The sequence below is a fragment of the Micromys minutus genome (genome assembly GCF_963924665.1).
Source record: "Micromys minutus genome assembly, chromosome: 1".
Taxonomy (NCBI): Eukaryota; Metazoa; Chordata; class Mammalia; order Rodentia; family Muridae; genus Micromys; species Micromys minutus.
Window position 1 is genome coordinate 143,772,393 of NC_137969.1, and position 14,994 is coordinate 143,787,386.

Consider the following 14,994-nt stretch of genomic DNA (forward strand, 5'->3'; position numbering starts at 1 on the left):
CAGTCGGGCACCACACCAAGATGGACACTTGCTTCTAACATTTCATGTTGAGTCTGTAGTCTGTATCTGCCCAGAGTTTGTAGGACCCATGGGCACCCGTTGAGTTGGTGAGCCAGAGGGCTGCATTCTTCTTACCTTGCTTCTAGAGCCCAATCTGCTCAGCCGGTGACCATGCTGAGAGTTACCCAGGACCTGTTCTGTATCACACATGTGGGACGTGGGAGCAGTAGAAATAGACCATAGCATGATCTCGAGGGGCTTCCTGGTACCCATTTGATGACAACTGTCACAGCCAGTTCTGCCACTTGTCCACCCTTGTCGGTCTAGTGAGTGGGGTAGGTGGGGCCAGGGCTTTCCATCTCTAATGTAATATGCCCAATTTTGTCTCTGAGTCAGAGAATCCTGAACTATTTATTGTCTGAACCCAGGTGTCAGAGAAGTATGGCTTAAAACTTTGATGTATTTGCTTTTATTACCCATTTATGGCATGATATCAGAGCACTGGTGTGTGTGTGTGTGTGTGTGTGTGTGTGTGTGTGTGTGTGTATGTGTGTATGTGTGTGTCTGTGCAGGGGTGTGTGTTTGTATGTATGTGTGTGCAGGTGTGTGCAGGGTGTGTGTGTGCGCAGGGGTGTGTGTATGTATGTGTGTGCAGGGGTGTGTGTGTTTGTGTGTGTGCAGGTGTGTGTGTGTGAGCACCCATACATGAATGTGTGCATGTATGGTATATGCACATCTGTGCAAGCATCACAGAGACTAGAGGAGGGCATTGGGCATCTCTCTATCATGTTCTGTGTAATTCCTCTAAAACAGGGTCTCTCAAGGAACCTGGATCTAGGCTAGCCCTAGTGACTCCCTGATTCTACCAACCCCACAGAGCTGGTGTCATAGACAAGGGTGGGGGGCAAACTGGCTCTCCAGGTAGATGCTGAAACCCAAACTTAGATTCTCATGCTTGCCCGGCAGACTCTTTAACTAGCTGAGCCCTAGCCCTAGCCTCCTGTTTTTTATTCTTCATTCTTATTTTTCTTGTGGTTAATTTTCTCTTGTCCTAAGCAGGAAGAAAAAAGAAAGAGAGGGAGAGAGAGAGAGAGAGAGAGAGAGAGAGAGAGAGAGAGAGAGAGAGGGAGAGGGAGAGGGAGAGGGAGAGGGAGAGGGAGAGGGAGGAAGGAAGGGAAAAAAAAGGAAAGGGAAAATAAAAGGTTGGTAATGTGATTAGTGTTGATTAGAAGGCTTAGATGTGAGTAAGTAGGGGTAGTTCAACCAGATTGACATTCCGAATGCTCCTGGTGACTGAAATGCCCCTGCTTGACGTGGTCAGGTCATCTGCAGGAGAAATCTGAAATGGCAGCCACTGCATCTTCAAATTCATCTATAGATCTTGTCCTTAACAACATGCAGGAGGCTCTCAGTTTCTACCACGTCAGACCGATGCTCACGTGGAAGATGTGGAAGTCAGCTAGTTGCTCAGCATGTAAAGTAAAAGATGGCGGTGGGGAGGCTAAGTGTTTCATCTGTGCAGAAGAGAATGGCAGCTGATGAAGCTGTTGCCCTTCGCAGGAGCTGCGTAGTGATAACTCAAGTGCTCATCGAGCTAAGAAGGAAAAACTGCCCGGAAATGTCCATATGGAATGAAGGTGGAGATGAACGTTGTGTGGGCTGTGAGGTCACAGTCACTTCTCAGTATCCTTAACCTGGAGAGTGTCTCAGTGTGGATCTAAGTCAGTAAGATGGCCTTGCAAACTCAGGAGCTAACACCCCTCCCCCACTTCTGCTTTAGGCTTCTCAGCAACCTCGTGAAGCGGAAGCCACACGCAGCAGAGGAGCTATTCCATTCCATTGGCGAGACTTTCGTGCACCTGGTGGAAAACTGCTGCCATACTCAGGGGAGAGACGTGTGCTTTCAAGAAGAGGTATCTATGTTGTTGGAGCAAACACACGAAGGAGTGTTGGGGTGCTACTGCAAGAAAAAACCCTTTTCCCATTGCAACTGTGAGATTAGAAGATCAGAGACTGGGTGGGGTGGGAGTGTCTGACCTTACCGTGCCTGGGCTTTGGGCATCTTAAAATTTATGTTTGGAGAAACCAGAAGAATCAGACCCAGATAGAAGAATTAGACACAATAACTCTGGTGCCAGATGGGAGGGGATACCAATGAAGCCAGAGCAGAAGGTTGAATTGAAGGTCTGTTCTAAGAGAAGAGAAACAGAGTCATTTAAAAATTAAAAATGAAAAAAAAAATGACAGTTTAAACCTATGCTGGAGAAAATTGTGAGGTTTCCCCCCCCTTAGGAATTTCTAGGGCACAATCAGGAATTGTTGCTCTTGGAAATCCTAAGTTGGGGATCAGGTAAAAAGAATTTTATTTCCTCAGTGGGCAGAACTTCATGAACAGAGGGGCTCAGGAACACAGAAAGGGGCATGCATGCACACACACGCACACACATACACACACACACACACGAATGTACATATGCACATATGTGCACACACATGTACACACAGGAAAGCATAGATGCACATGTGCATACACACAAATGCACATATGCACATGTGTGCACACACACAAATTAACTGCCAGGAAGCCAATTTTCTATAATTAATGATATTGTATGTAGTTAACGAGTAAATGATTTTTCACAGGATGGTAAGGTTGGTGTGGATGTCATAGGGTGTGTCTCAGCAAATCCAGTGAGGAACGGATGTAGTAAAGCCGGAGGGACAGCATGTCTGAGGACTTGACCGGGCAGTGGCCACAGGGGCATGTGACTGTGTGGTTGAGACACGGGCTCCTCTACTTTGGCAAGGCAGGCTGGGGCTGGTCAGAGCTCTGTTTAACAGCGGCTCTCAGGAATACTTCTTTAAAGATAATAGCCTTCACCATAGCTTTAATTACTCGCTCCTTTCTGCTTCTTCTCTGAACTTTATGTTTCCAGTAAAAGTCAAACAGATCCCTCGTCAATAGCGTTACTTCCTGATAGACCCACTGTACGTTGGAATAAAGGCAAATTACATATCTGTTTAGAACAAGCGCCAGGCAGCAGAACTTAGGCACATCTGAGCGTGGCTGTTCACGCTGCCCATGTGTTGGAGTGAGAACGGGGGTTCACTGTGGCTCCCAGCACATTTGTTACAGGCGTGGGAAAATGTTTAATTCAAATTTAACCGTGTATGGCTTTCACATAAAGTAAAAAAAAAAAAAAAATTCTAAGTTGAACCATCATAACTTGGGAGCTTTCCAAACTGGCTGTGTACGGGTTGGCAAGCCGTAGCGTGTGTTTACTTATTAGTTATAATGGCCTCTTCCTGTCCGTGTTCCTTCTGAGATTCCTCCTCACTCGGAAAGGCCACAGAAGTTATCTGAATGGTACGCTGCACTAATTAACAGTTGATAGGATTTATGGATGTTAACTCCTCTCTGCACCGCATCCTCGTTCGGCCACGTTTACCTTTCTGTGCTCCTTTCAGGACAGGCTTCACAGATTTTAGTATGTGTAAGCCGGACGGCAGCCAAGAGTGCGCATGCTCTGCCCACAGGGCTGTTGATTGGGTAGGTCTGGCGACTCCATGTTTTTAGCCAGTTTCCAGGCACTGCTGCTGCTGCTGCTGCTGGTGTGGTGAGGACAACATCCCAGGAACCCCCTTTTCAGTGTGAAGATGGACAGATTACCCTCTACCCCTCCGGTATTTTTTTAGGTCTGGCTTTGGGTGAGAAGCCAGAAGAAAGGATGGTAGTAGAAATTAAAAAAACAAAACAAAACAAACAAACAAACAAACAAAAACACCGGAAAACGACATTGTCATGGAGGGAAAATGAGAGAATTGGGGGATATTAAATATCAGTATTTAAGGCTAGAATGTGTTTTTAAACTGCTGTGTTTATAAAAAGATAAAGAGACAGAGGATATGTTCTGTGGAGGTGTGGTGAAGTGTGGGGGAGGGGTGCCTTTGGCAGGCCCATGTTGATGCATCCCTTCCCCTTGAGGGCCAGACCCATGACAGAATAGTCTAGAATAGAGTTTATTTAGAACATGGGGAGGGAAGTTAAGAGAGCGGTAGAGGCCGAAAGAGAGAGAGAGGGAGGAGGAGGAGGAGGAGGAGGAGCTGACCATGGACACATGGAGAGTGTGGCAGGGAATGGGGAGAGAAGGGACAAAGTGGGCAGAGGCTGAGAGAGCAAGAGAGTGAGGAGGGGGTGAGACCCTTTGTAGGGCCAGGCCTATCTCACTGTTGCCAAGTAACTGTGGGGTGGAGCTTAGACCGAATGCTAACAAAACCCGCGCTGTTTAATGCGCAAAGAGGTTAGCCTAAAAGGCAGGGATTAATGAGAGAATAGTCCAGAGTCTTTTCTTTAGACGTTTGCACCTCTGGTTTCTGTGTTGGCCGACAGTTATATAACCCGCTCTGCCTGCTGAAGGGACTGTGGGTGGGTGAGCTCGAAACCCGCCATTCTCCTGGAGGGCCAGTGAGAGGAGGGAAAGTCTTCTAGACAGACGATACCTTCAATATATATAACAAAGAAAAACTGTAAGAAGGAAACGGAGACAGACCAAAGTCAGTGCCAGAATGCCGGCCAGAATAAGACCGAAACGTGGAGATGAAATAACTGGGCACCCGGTCTATTTTTCCTCACCGGGAGAGGTGCTAGTGTCCAGGCTGAATCTGGACAGTCCAAGGAAGGAGAGGTCACCGTTCAGGAAACAATGGGAGCACAGGAAGAAGCCCTGGCAGGCCCAAGGAAAGCACACTAAACGTGCGGAATCTTCTGTGAGGAAGGATAACCACGGCAGACCTCATCACCTCACAGGCCCTGAGAGAGGAATCAGCAGAAGTCGGGTGCGATTAAATGCGCTTGCTAGGAAGCGTGGAAGGAGCACGAAAGGTTAATTTTTCTCTGAGATGCGGCTCAACACACGTTAACACAGAACGAAGCTGCCTATGATTTTATCTGTCTAGACTCTACACACGATGAGTCGACTCAGCTTAGTGAGTCTACAGGCAAAGCTACTGCAACTGCACGATGCAGTTATGAATTAAAAATGATGATCTAGTTAAGTAGGATGATTAGCTAAGTATATATTGATCACTTCATGCTGAGCTACTGACCTCAGGTTTTTGTTTTGTTTTTCGTTTTGTTCATAAATTCTGTAAGTTGAAAATTAAGGGGCTGGAGAGATGGCTCAGTAACCACTGACTTCCAGAGATCCTGAGTTCAACTCCCAGAAACCACACGGTGGCTCACAACCATCTGTAATAAGATCTGATGCCCTCTTCTGGTGTGTCTGACAGCTACAGTTTGCTCACATAAAATAAATAAATCTTTTTTAAAAAGGAAGAAAATTAAGTAGTACACATTGTGGCTTACAACATTACTGTGTGTTGTACCAAGGACAGTTTACCATGGAACTATGGGTTACATGATGTCAGAAAAGACTTCTGTTACAATTAACTTCGGGGGAAATGAAGAACAAATTAGGTCTTGGTTAAACTAATAAAGTGACTTCCCATGAAAATTTACTTAAAACAGGGCTGGAGAGATGGCTCAATGGTTAAGGGCACTGACTGCTCTTCCAGAGAATCCTGGTTCAAATCCCAGCATCTGCATGGCGGCTCACAGCTGTCTGTAACTCCAAGGTCTGACACTCTCACATACATACACGCTGGCAAAACACCAGTGCACATAAAATACATATTTTTAACAGGAAAAAATTGGCTTTAAAACTGACAGGTTATTGAAGGAGGAAGGACTAAGCAAATGCACTCAGCTTTCTCCCAGGGATGCTAGGGGTACTTAGGAAGGCAAGCCAGCTCATATGTGCTCATACGTATGTGTGTGTGTGTGTGCATGCCATGTGTATTTGTGCATGTGTGTATGTATATGAGACCATCTGTTTGTATGTGTGTACATGTATGCGTGTTATCCTCCAAAAGCCTGGCCATCTTGAGGAGAGATGAAAAGAAGAAAGAATTTACAGTGAACTAAGTCTTTACGTCACCAGGCCTGTGAGGAAGTCTGGCACCCAGAGGAAGGGCACCATGGAGCTACCTCAGGATCCAACATGGAAGCCTGAGTCTTTTCTGTTTAGGGGCCAGGGCCATCCATCGTACTTTTGACTTCATCCTTCTCACAGGTATGCCTGTTCTTTTCCCTAGGTACCTCAACTGATCATGAGGTGCCGGTCCCTCTTAGAGGCTGACTCATCCCAGAACGTGTTGATATAGGATCATAGCCGAGATCAGCGCTGTGGAAGGTGACAGTTGACAGAAAGTTTTCTCAATGGCTCAGTGGTGCAGAACAACACTGCGCAGTCCACACCGTCTTTCCTTTCCCTCAGCAAAGGACATATGGACTCCCAGGCCAGCGTCTCAGAGCTCTCCCACCTTGTGGTCTGACTCTCAAGGGCAGTGGCAGAAACCAAAGAACATTCAAGGCCTCCAGACAATTTAATGCAGAGCCACACCTCACTGGGAACTGCAGGTGGCCCTACAGTGAAGAGTTCCAGGTCTGTTCCATGTCTGAGAACGACTGTTGATGAATGGAGGGAAATGCGGAAATGAAGTTACTTCATGAATGGGTTCTGGCTCCTGGCTCTCCAGATGTATGCAAGGTTGACATTGCCTGCCTCGGCACCCAATATACGTGTATTATTTGAATAGTAAATTGTACTGAAAATGACACGTGTTTATAATTGGGACTTAGAAATTATGCTGATTCTTTTTAATATTAATTATAAAAATTAACAGTGATATAATTAGGATTAATAACATAAACAGTAATAGCTTAGTACTTACTGAATAAGTGATTGAAGGAGCAGAAAGCTTTTAATGATGCTCTTCATTTGATCTTTTTTCTATTCCAGAATTATTAATATGTTTATATACATTAGCAACATTCACATTTGTTGGCCATACCATGCATCAAACACACTATGCAAAATACTGTGGTGGAGACCAGAGAGATAGTTCATCTGTTAAGAACACATGCAACTCCTTTAGAGGGCCCAAAGTTGGTTCCTCACACCCACATCTAGCGGGTCATTGTTGCTTATGACTCCTGTTTGGAGGGTCCTTCCTTCTGGCCTCTATTAGGACCTGTTTTCACATATGTGCTTGCATACACACACACAGACACACACACACAGACACACACACACACAGAGACACAGACACACACAAACAGACACACACACGCACACTTGAAACCACACAAGGAATAAAATAAAGATAAATACGGGGGGCTAAAGCCACTGATGAGCTAATATAAGACACAATTTAAGGCATTATAATAAAGACAGAGTTCACATGTCCAGCAAAGGAGCATGGTGTCCAAGGGTTCAAGATCACCCGGAGACCTAGAAAGGTCACTGAAGTCTGGAGCCTTGCTCAGAACTAAACAGCAAGAACGACTTCCACAGCTGAACAAGCGAGGAAGGTGATTCAGAGAGCGCGAGAGACCCATTTGCCTGTGGTTTTTGTATTTTGTTTCGAAGTGTGTGTGTGTGTGTGTGTGTGTGTGTGTGTGTGTGTGTGTGTGAGTGTGGGCACATGTGTGCCGTGGTAGATGTCTGGCAGTAACAGGAGAAATTCAGTCTTGGCCATCCCCTCCTGCCTCTTTTTGCCATCGGACAACAAGCTTCCTCTGGCCCCCACTTCCTGTTTTGCCCTAGGAGCCCTGGGGTTACAGATGTGCATTGTCACATCTGGCTTTACATTGCATTCTGGGAATTTGAACTCAGGTCCTTGTGTTTGCACAGCAAACACTTTATCCTCAGCCCGGTATGGTTCTCAGTAAAAATGAAGTGGTTGGTGGGCAATGAGGCTCAGGGGAAGAGAAGGCAGCAATGGGGGAGAGGGAGGGGGAGAGAGGGAGGTGCGCGTGTGATGTACGCTGATTTAAATACAGCAGACGCTTCTGCTCAATGCTTCTTCCATGCAAAGCACCAGCCTTTACACACTGCTCTCACAACTGTTCAGTGAAAGAGGTGCAGGCACCTCTCCTGTGTAGTCAGTTGACTGTGGAGAAAAGATACTTAACTATCACTCCGCCAAACAGAGTTTTCCTGTCCTTATCCCCTAAACAATGCAGTGGAACAGCGTTTACACATCACATTGTCCTAGTTATAAGTAAGCTAGAGATGACAGTGTTTCTGGGAGGCTGCAGGTTACATGCAGATTGCTCTTTTTTCCTTAAAGTCCTTTGGTATCCTTAGATGTCTGAGCAGAGTCCTGGAACCAGTCTCCTAAGAATTCAACCCTTAACATTCATATGGCAGCCGTGGGTTCGAATCCTACCCATTTCTTCTCATTATGATCTCAGTCCATCTCCTAGCCTTTCAAGAGTTGCTTTCCTCACATCGTAAATGGAATTCAGAGAATAACCTTCTCATGAGACCGTTATGGCCAGCTCACTGGTATCCATACGAGGCTGTGCAAGGCAGACGGTAAATGGTACAGTTACATGAAATCCTAGGCCGTGTTGCTCAAGCATTGATGTCAGTGACTCGACCCTAACACACACGGTACTATTGAGAGTACAAATACAATATGTTCTTATATTTATAAAGAAAACTTGGCCCTATTATAAAAATATGATTTTAATAACTAGCATCAGCGTAGTAAGCAACTCTGAAGAAAGCTGTTTGTAGTATCTTACAAATAGAATTATAGGATAAATTTAACATCTAACTTGTGTTCATGGAGAAAATACCCATTTTCTGCAGCAAACGTCACTATCTGCCGAATGGTTTAATCTTTGCTAATAGGGATTTTGCTGATACAGCAGCTTCTATTTTCTCTGCCCAAATTCAGTTTGAAAGGAGCCCTGTGCAAACCCAGGTGGTGGGGCTCAGGTTGCTTCCTCCGCAGCTTGCACAATATCGTATTTTGCCAGCAGAGGGCGCACTATAAAAACATAGCGGTTTTAGGTCTGAGGCTTTTTTTTCCTTCTTCACCCTGCATCCAAGGGTTTCTTCATTGCTAGCAGCCTGTGAGGTGCAGCTTTCTGTGGTTCTGTTTACTGATCCGTTTCTCCAGCTTTTTATGTGGGCCGTGGAGGTGAAACCGGAACCCAGTGCAGGCTAGATCTCCAGCCAGAATCCTCTTGTCCGTATTTATTCCTCTTCTCCACCAACACTCGAGACGGCAGTGTGGGGCTGGCTGTGCCAGGTACCCGTCAGAGCTCTACTTGTCTTTACTGCTGCTGCGCTGTCACAGTTAAGAATTCTTCATGCTAAACGTACTTTCTGTTACTGCCCTTTCATGTCTTCGTACCAGTCTGAACTAGCGGATATGGTCACTGTTGGATTCCATACTTCTCATACCCGTGGCAGTGACTCGAGCTTTCTCTCTCGTGGGTTTTCCTGACATCTTTCCTTTCCTGTGCAAGGCCTGTGTGCACTTTGTAGATTCGTATATACAGACATCTCATTTTGAGACAGAATCTTACTTAAGGCATAGGTTGGCCTCGAACTCACTAAGTTTGCGCTGGCCCAAAGGTCCATTTTTAGTAAGACAAAACCATGCCTTTCTTGACCAATAGGCAAAGACACGTAACAGTTTGTTTTAACTGCTGAGGGAGACTTTCTGGACAAAAGGCCAAACTGTTCCTCTTCTGTCTGCCAGAACCTGAGTTCTGGAGATTCTGACAACGATTAGCTTTAGTGTTGATAATCCAACCTTACCTTGGTATGTATGGCTGAACAGCCTAAGACAAACTTCAAATGGAAGTCATTTGAGGGCAGAACAATACTGATTAAAGCTCCATGCTGACAATGAGTTTACAAATAAAACCCCATAGTATTTTTTATTTTTCCAAGTGTGATGAGCAGGCCTGTGAGACCCCGGAGAGCAAGGATGCTGTGGGGTCCCGACTGGCTCAGCCACAGCAGCGTGGCTTGATCCCCAGGTGTCCTCAGCAACAGCGAGGCGTTTGCGGTAAAGTCCTCTTCTAGCAAATATAGTCTATTGTATGTTTGTGGTATATGTTTGTTTACAAGGATAAAGAAAGATGACGAATACACCCAACTGTTAAAGGCATTAAAACAGCGTGGAAACAGTCGCACGGAAGGGTGTGGTAACAGGTGAAGAGCACGGGGCAACCAGAGTTAGGTTTGTTTTTTTAATACATACATACATACATACATATTATATATACACATACCATGTGCCTGCAGTGCCCACATAGGTGGGTATCAGATTCTCTAAAATGGGGGCTGCAGATGGTTGTGAGTTGCCCTGTGGGTGCTGAGAACTGAGCCCAGGTTTCCTGGAAGAGTAGTCAATGCTTTTAACCACTGAGCCACTTCTCCAGCCTCAAGTTTAGGTTTCTTTACAAAGTCCAAACCCATTTTATTGGAAAAGGACAGATGGAATCATCAGCCTTGGTAGATCTATTTCTAAATTTTGTGAAAATGTTGTCCCTTCAGATCCTTGATGGCTTCAGAATGTGTTTCTTGCTGACACTGAGAACTGGGAATGCTTACTCCCCATCGTTCATGGACCACCCAGTATCTCAGCTCTTTTAAGAGGGCTACTAAAACAAGTTTAAACCATGCAACAAGAGCACAGGCCACTTCAGTTGGAGCTCAGTCAAGAATTTGCTGTTGATGATATTTGGAGTATGCAGTATGCAGGCTTCCTTCCATTGCTGAAATGAAGTCCCACCTTGCCTTAGCCCAACTCTGAACTCAGCCTTTCAATGAGGCTGCTTGGCATTCAGTTTTCCAGAGCTTCAAGGTCGTGAGCTAGGATGCAGAGCAGACCGCACATTGAGCGGTGACCAGCAAAAGCTGCTGCGCTTCTAGACTGTGGTCTCCGTTTTTGCTGCCTGTTTACTCTGAAGACACTTCAGTATAAAGGCCCTTTCGGTATTGAACCTGAAAAGAAGAGCAAGAATATATATATATATATAAATATATATAAATCGGGTACCTGGAGGGCACAGGACCTATGAAGGATGAAATACCCAGGGGTCCACTCTGGACTCACTTTGCCACGATTCTCTCAGTCTCCATTTTCTCTTCTTCATCTAATCTTTGAAGGATGGATTCCAAAAAAGAAAAGTGAAAATTAATGTACGGAGCCACCTGAAACAGAAAACAAGAGTTTTATGTAAAAAGCGCTGAGTCGGTGGGAGACGTGCAAGTGCAAACACACGGAAGCCGTGGGTGCGCATACATCTCTGCTAATTTCTTCCGCATCTTTATCCATGAGGAAGATCCGAGCATTGCTTTTGGATGGTCCTTGTAGTAACCTCTGCAGCAGTGGGACATCGGTCTTCTTTAGCTTTCTCTGCTCTGCAAAAGGGAGAGGAATGAGCCACAGTGAGAGTTAATCCTGGGAAAAGAAAAGAAGGCAATTTTGTCTTTTGGTCTTCCTTTGGTTTGTTTTAGAAGCAACTGAATCTGAGAATCCCCTGTCCCGCCAGAAGAAGAGCCAAGTCTCATTACCCATGGTGCATACATTCCCAGACCCCAAGGAACATGTGACACTGTAGATGGTACATAATACAGTACATCTGTTTGTCCTATATGTACATAGCTACAATAAAATTTAATTTAAATTAGTCACAGCGAGAGGGGAGCATCACTAGTAGCAAAACAGAGCAACCACAATATAATCTAATAAAACGGTCAGTGTGATTGCTATTTGGCTTCTTTGTGGCCTTTTAGGTCCCCCGTTGAAGTATTACTTGAAGTCTAACTATGGGGTCTCAGCTGTCGACCTGTTAACTGAGCAGATACTTAGTGACTACTGGGGCGGCTGTGTCTACAGTATGGATACAATGGAAAAATGCATGAATCATCCCAGGAGGGGCAGTGAAGGGGCAGATGAAGAGTTCATCACTATACTCTGATGATATGCAATTTAAAGCTTATGAATTGTTATTTCTGGAAAAGTCCATTTAATAGTCTTGGAATATGTTTGACACTGGCTAGCAGTAGTAACCTTACATTTTAGATAAAAACATTAATATATCAATTGAAATAAAAAGTAAAACCTTTACATAAACTCCAAATAAACTTTATCCTCTCAATATAGGGTCTCAATTACTAGTTCAAATAATTTGACCTTAATTTCAGTTATTTAGACAAAGCTCTAGTCCTACTGAGAGAACAACATGGCTCCATCCATCCATCCATCCATCCGTCCATCCACATATCCATCCATCCATCATCCATCCATTCATCCACACATCCATCTATCCATCCAACCACACATCTATCCATCCATCCATCCATCCATCCACACATCCATCCATCTATCCATCCATTCATCCATCCATTCATCCATCTCTCCATCCATCCATTCATCCATCATCCATCCATCCATCCACACATCCATCCATCCATCCATCTATCCATCCATCCAACCATCCATCCATCCACACATCCATCTGTCTGTCCATCATCTGTCTGTCCATCCATCCATCCATCATCCATCCACCCATCCATCATCCATCCATCCATCCATCCATCCATCCATCCACCCACCCATCCATCCATCCATCCACACATCCATCCATCATCCATCTGTCTGTCCATCATCTGTCCGTGTCCATCCATCCATCCATCCATCCACATATCCATCCACCCATCCATCCATCCACCCATCCATCCATCCATCCATCCATCCACATATCCATCCATCCATCCATCCATCCATCCATCCATCCACCCATCCATCCATCCATCCATCCATCCATCCACATATCCATCCACTCATCCATCCATCCATCCATCCATCCAACCATCCATCCATCCACCCATCCATCCATCCATCCATCCATCCATCCACCCACCCATCCATCCACACATCCATCCATCATCCATCCATCTGTCCATCCATCATCCATCTGTCTGTCCATCATCTGTCCGTGTCCATCCATCCATCCATCCATCCATCCATCCATCATCTGTCCATCCGTCTGTCCATCCATCCATCCACATATCCATCCACCCACCCACCCATCCATCCATCCATCCATCCATCCATCCATCCATCATCCGTTCGTCCATCTGTCCATCCATCCATCCATCCATTCATCCACCCATCCATCCATTCATCCATGCACTGACTCAGCAAACTTTTATTTCCAAGTTCAGTTAATGTAATTCCATTTTTAAAGCTGTTCTTAACTTCTTTTCTTTCTATCTCTCATTCAACTCTTGGGTTTTCCAAGAACTAAAATATAAATGCAGAATTAGAAAGATTAGCTCTTTTCCTTCTCTGTGAGTTTCACCCCTTCAACCATGGAAAGGAGACAAAAGAAAATGGATATAGTTTTAGAATTTCAAATGTAAAAAGTTAGAATAGATGCCCCACCACAAAAGTACCTCCAATATTCCGTCAAAGTGAAATCCCATCTGGGATCTCAAGTGAATAAAAATGAAACATAGAGAAAAGCCCCAAGTCCTCCAACCCCTCTTTTCTCACCCCTTCCTCTGGATGAGCAATTCTGTTTCTTCTCTCCGGATTAGATTTATTCTTGTTTTTGTTCCCATTCACCATGCATTGATTTCTGCCCCCTGCATGTCTGGAGCAACACAGAAAAGGCCCCTCTCTATCTTTAATCTAACGCTAACTTGGTTTCACATCCTCAGCTGTTTCCGGAGCTGACTTTCCCATGCTTCTTGCTTCTTGGTGATCTGGAACCATTACTGAATACATGTCCCCAACCCCAGCTCCCAAATGCTGTACATGTTCCCTTCCGAGGGAGGGCTCATATTCTTATGATGTGTCAGACTCGGTGACAAATGAGGGAGAGCGAGCTGACAGGGTCGGAGAGGTGGCATGGTGTAATGCCCAGCACGCTAGGGATGGGAGACAGGTACAGAGATGACCCCGGGAGCCCAACAGTCCTGGACAGCCCTTTGTGCACAACTTCACATCTGGCAAACAGGCAACATCCTTTGGATCACAAACTCCTGGAAGGTATTTATCCTAAGTTATCTCTCCCGGCAGCTGGAGAAGATATATGTTCCAGAACCATCTCTCTAGATGGGAGTGCAGCTCACTGGTAGACTATATGTTAGGATTACACCCAAACTCTATAATCAACAACCATGACAACGACCCCTTTCCTGTCTCTCCTTTCTTTCCAGTTCTGTTTCTTCCCTTTGTGGGCAGATTCAAGCAGCCTGTCTTCTGCCTTCCTTATGGACAGAAAATTAACATGCCGGGGAGATTGAATTCTCTTACCTCCTGTCCCAAAAATAATATAAAGAGCGAAATCCCGAGGGCTATTCTCAATCTGCCAATGGAAAAAATGTGCAATAAATTAATTGTTTTAGATGATGGTATCACACCCAAAATATTTAGGGGGTCCCATTGCCCCTTCACTGTCAGTCTGAGCTCTTCTCAGCTCCAAGGGGAATGATGTGTGTATTTCCAGGTTGCAGCTGCCCTGAGGAAATCATCAGAGGGAATCCACATCCATCAGAAGGGAACATGGGATGTTGGTTCACAGCCCTCAGCTCTTTTCCAGAAAACTGCATCCGTGTCCCTCCACTAGCTTTTACAGTGATGCTCGGGTCAAGCTTACCTTAAATTTTTGGAGAATTTGCTTTATTACGTCTTCAGTTCTCATGTTACTATTGGCTCTGACCTTAGTCTCCGATCCGAAGGTTGGTGTGAAGATGGAAGTCTAAAAGACAATAGCGAACCACACCAGAGCTCAGACCTCTGTCAACCAAATACCGTCAGGATCCTGAACCCAAGGTGGGGGGAAATGTAACTCTAAGAAGGGAAGACGCAACTCCTTGTGATGTTACAGTGTTCTTAAATAACACGGATTTCATATATCGTAGCAAAAGAGAAATCAGAGTGGGAACTTGTATCTGAATCACAGCACACGTAAACTTGCCTGTAGAAGCTTGACCTAAAGGACAGGACGCCGAACGCGATGCCCATCTGGGGAAATCAGCAGCTTGAATGTCATTAAACTGAAAGCTGCCAAACCGTCTCTGTGGGGCCTTTATGTGACTCTGACATCTG

General features: G+C 45.2%; 1 protein-coding gene and 1 pseudogene across 5 annotated transcripts in view; one reads left to right on the top strand and one right to left on the bottom strand.

Annotated features, from left to right (window-relative positions):
* LOC308416280 (alpha-fetoprotein-like) overlaps positions 1 to 6,222 on the top strand; it is a 39,036-nt pseudogene extending 32,814 nt beyond the window's left edge. The window contains exons 13-14 of the transcript in view: positions 1,781 to 1,913; positions 6,154 to 6,222. The product of the transcript in view is annotated as an alpha-fetoprotein-like (transcript). The remainder of the gene's footprint in view (positions 1 to 1,780; positions 1,914 to 6,153) is intronic.
* Positions 6,223 to 10,798: 4,576 nt separating this feature from the next.
* The window catches only part of RASSF6 (Ras association domain family member 6), a gene marked incomplete at both ends in the record, with an annotated part of 30,200 nt that continues 26,004 nt past the window's right edge, over positions 10,799 to 14,994 (bottom strand). For 3 of the 4 annotated variants that reach the window (XM_080910225.1, XM_080910226.1, XM_080910224.1), the window contains 5 exons: positions 10,799 to 10,874; positions 10,987 to 11,084; positions 11,176 to 11,294; positions 14,200 to 14,251; positions 14,543 to 14,644. In XM_080910225.1, coding sequence (XP_080766351.1) covers positions 10,799 to 10,874; positions 10,987 to 11,084; positions 11,176 to 11,294; positions 14,200 to 14,251; positions 14,543 to 14,644 — 447 coding nt within the window. The remainder of the gene's footprint in view (positions 10,875 to 10,986; positions 11,085 to 11,175; positions 11,295 to 14,199; positions 14,252 to 14,542; positions 14,645 to 14,994) is intronic. The other variant, XM_080910227.1, reaches the window with a different exon arrangement.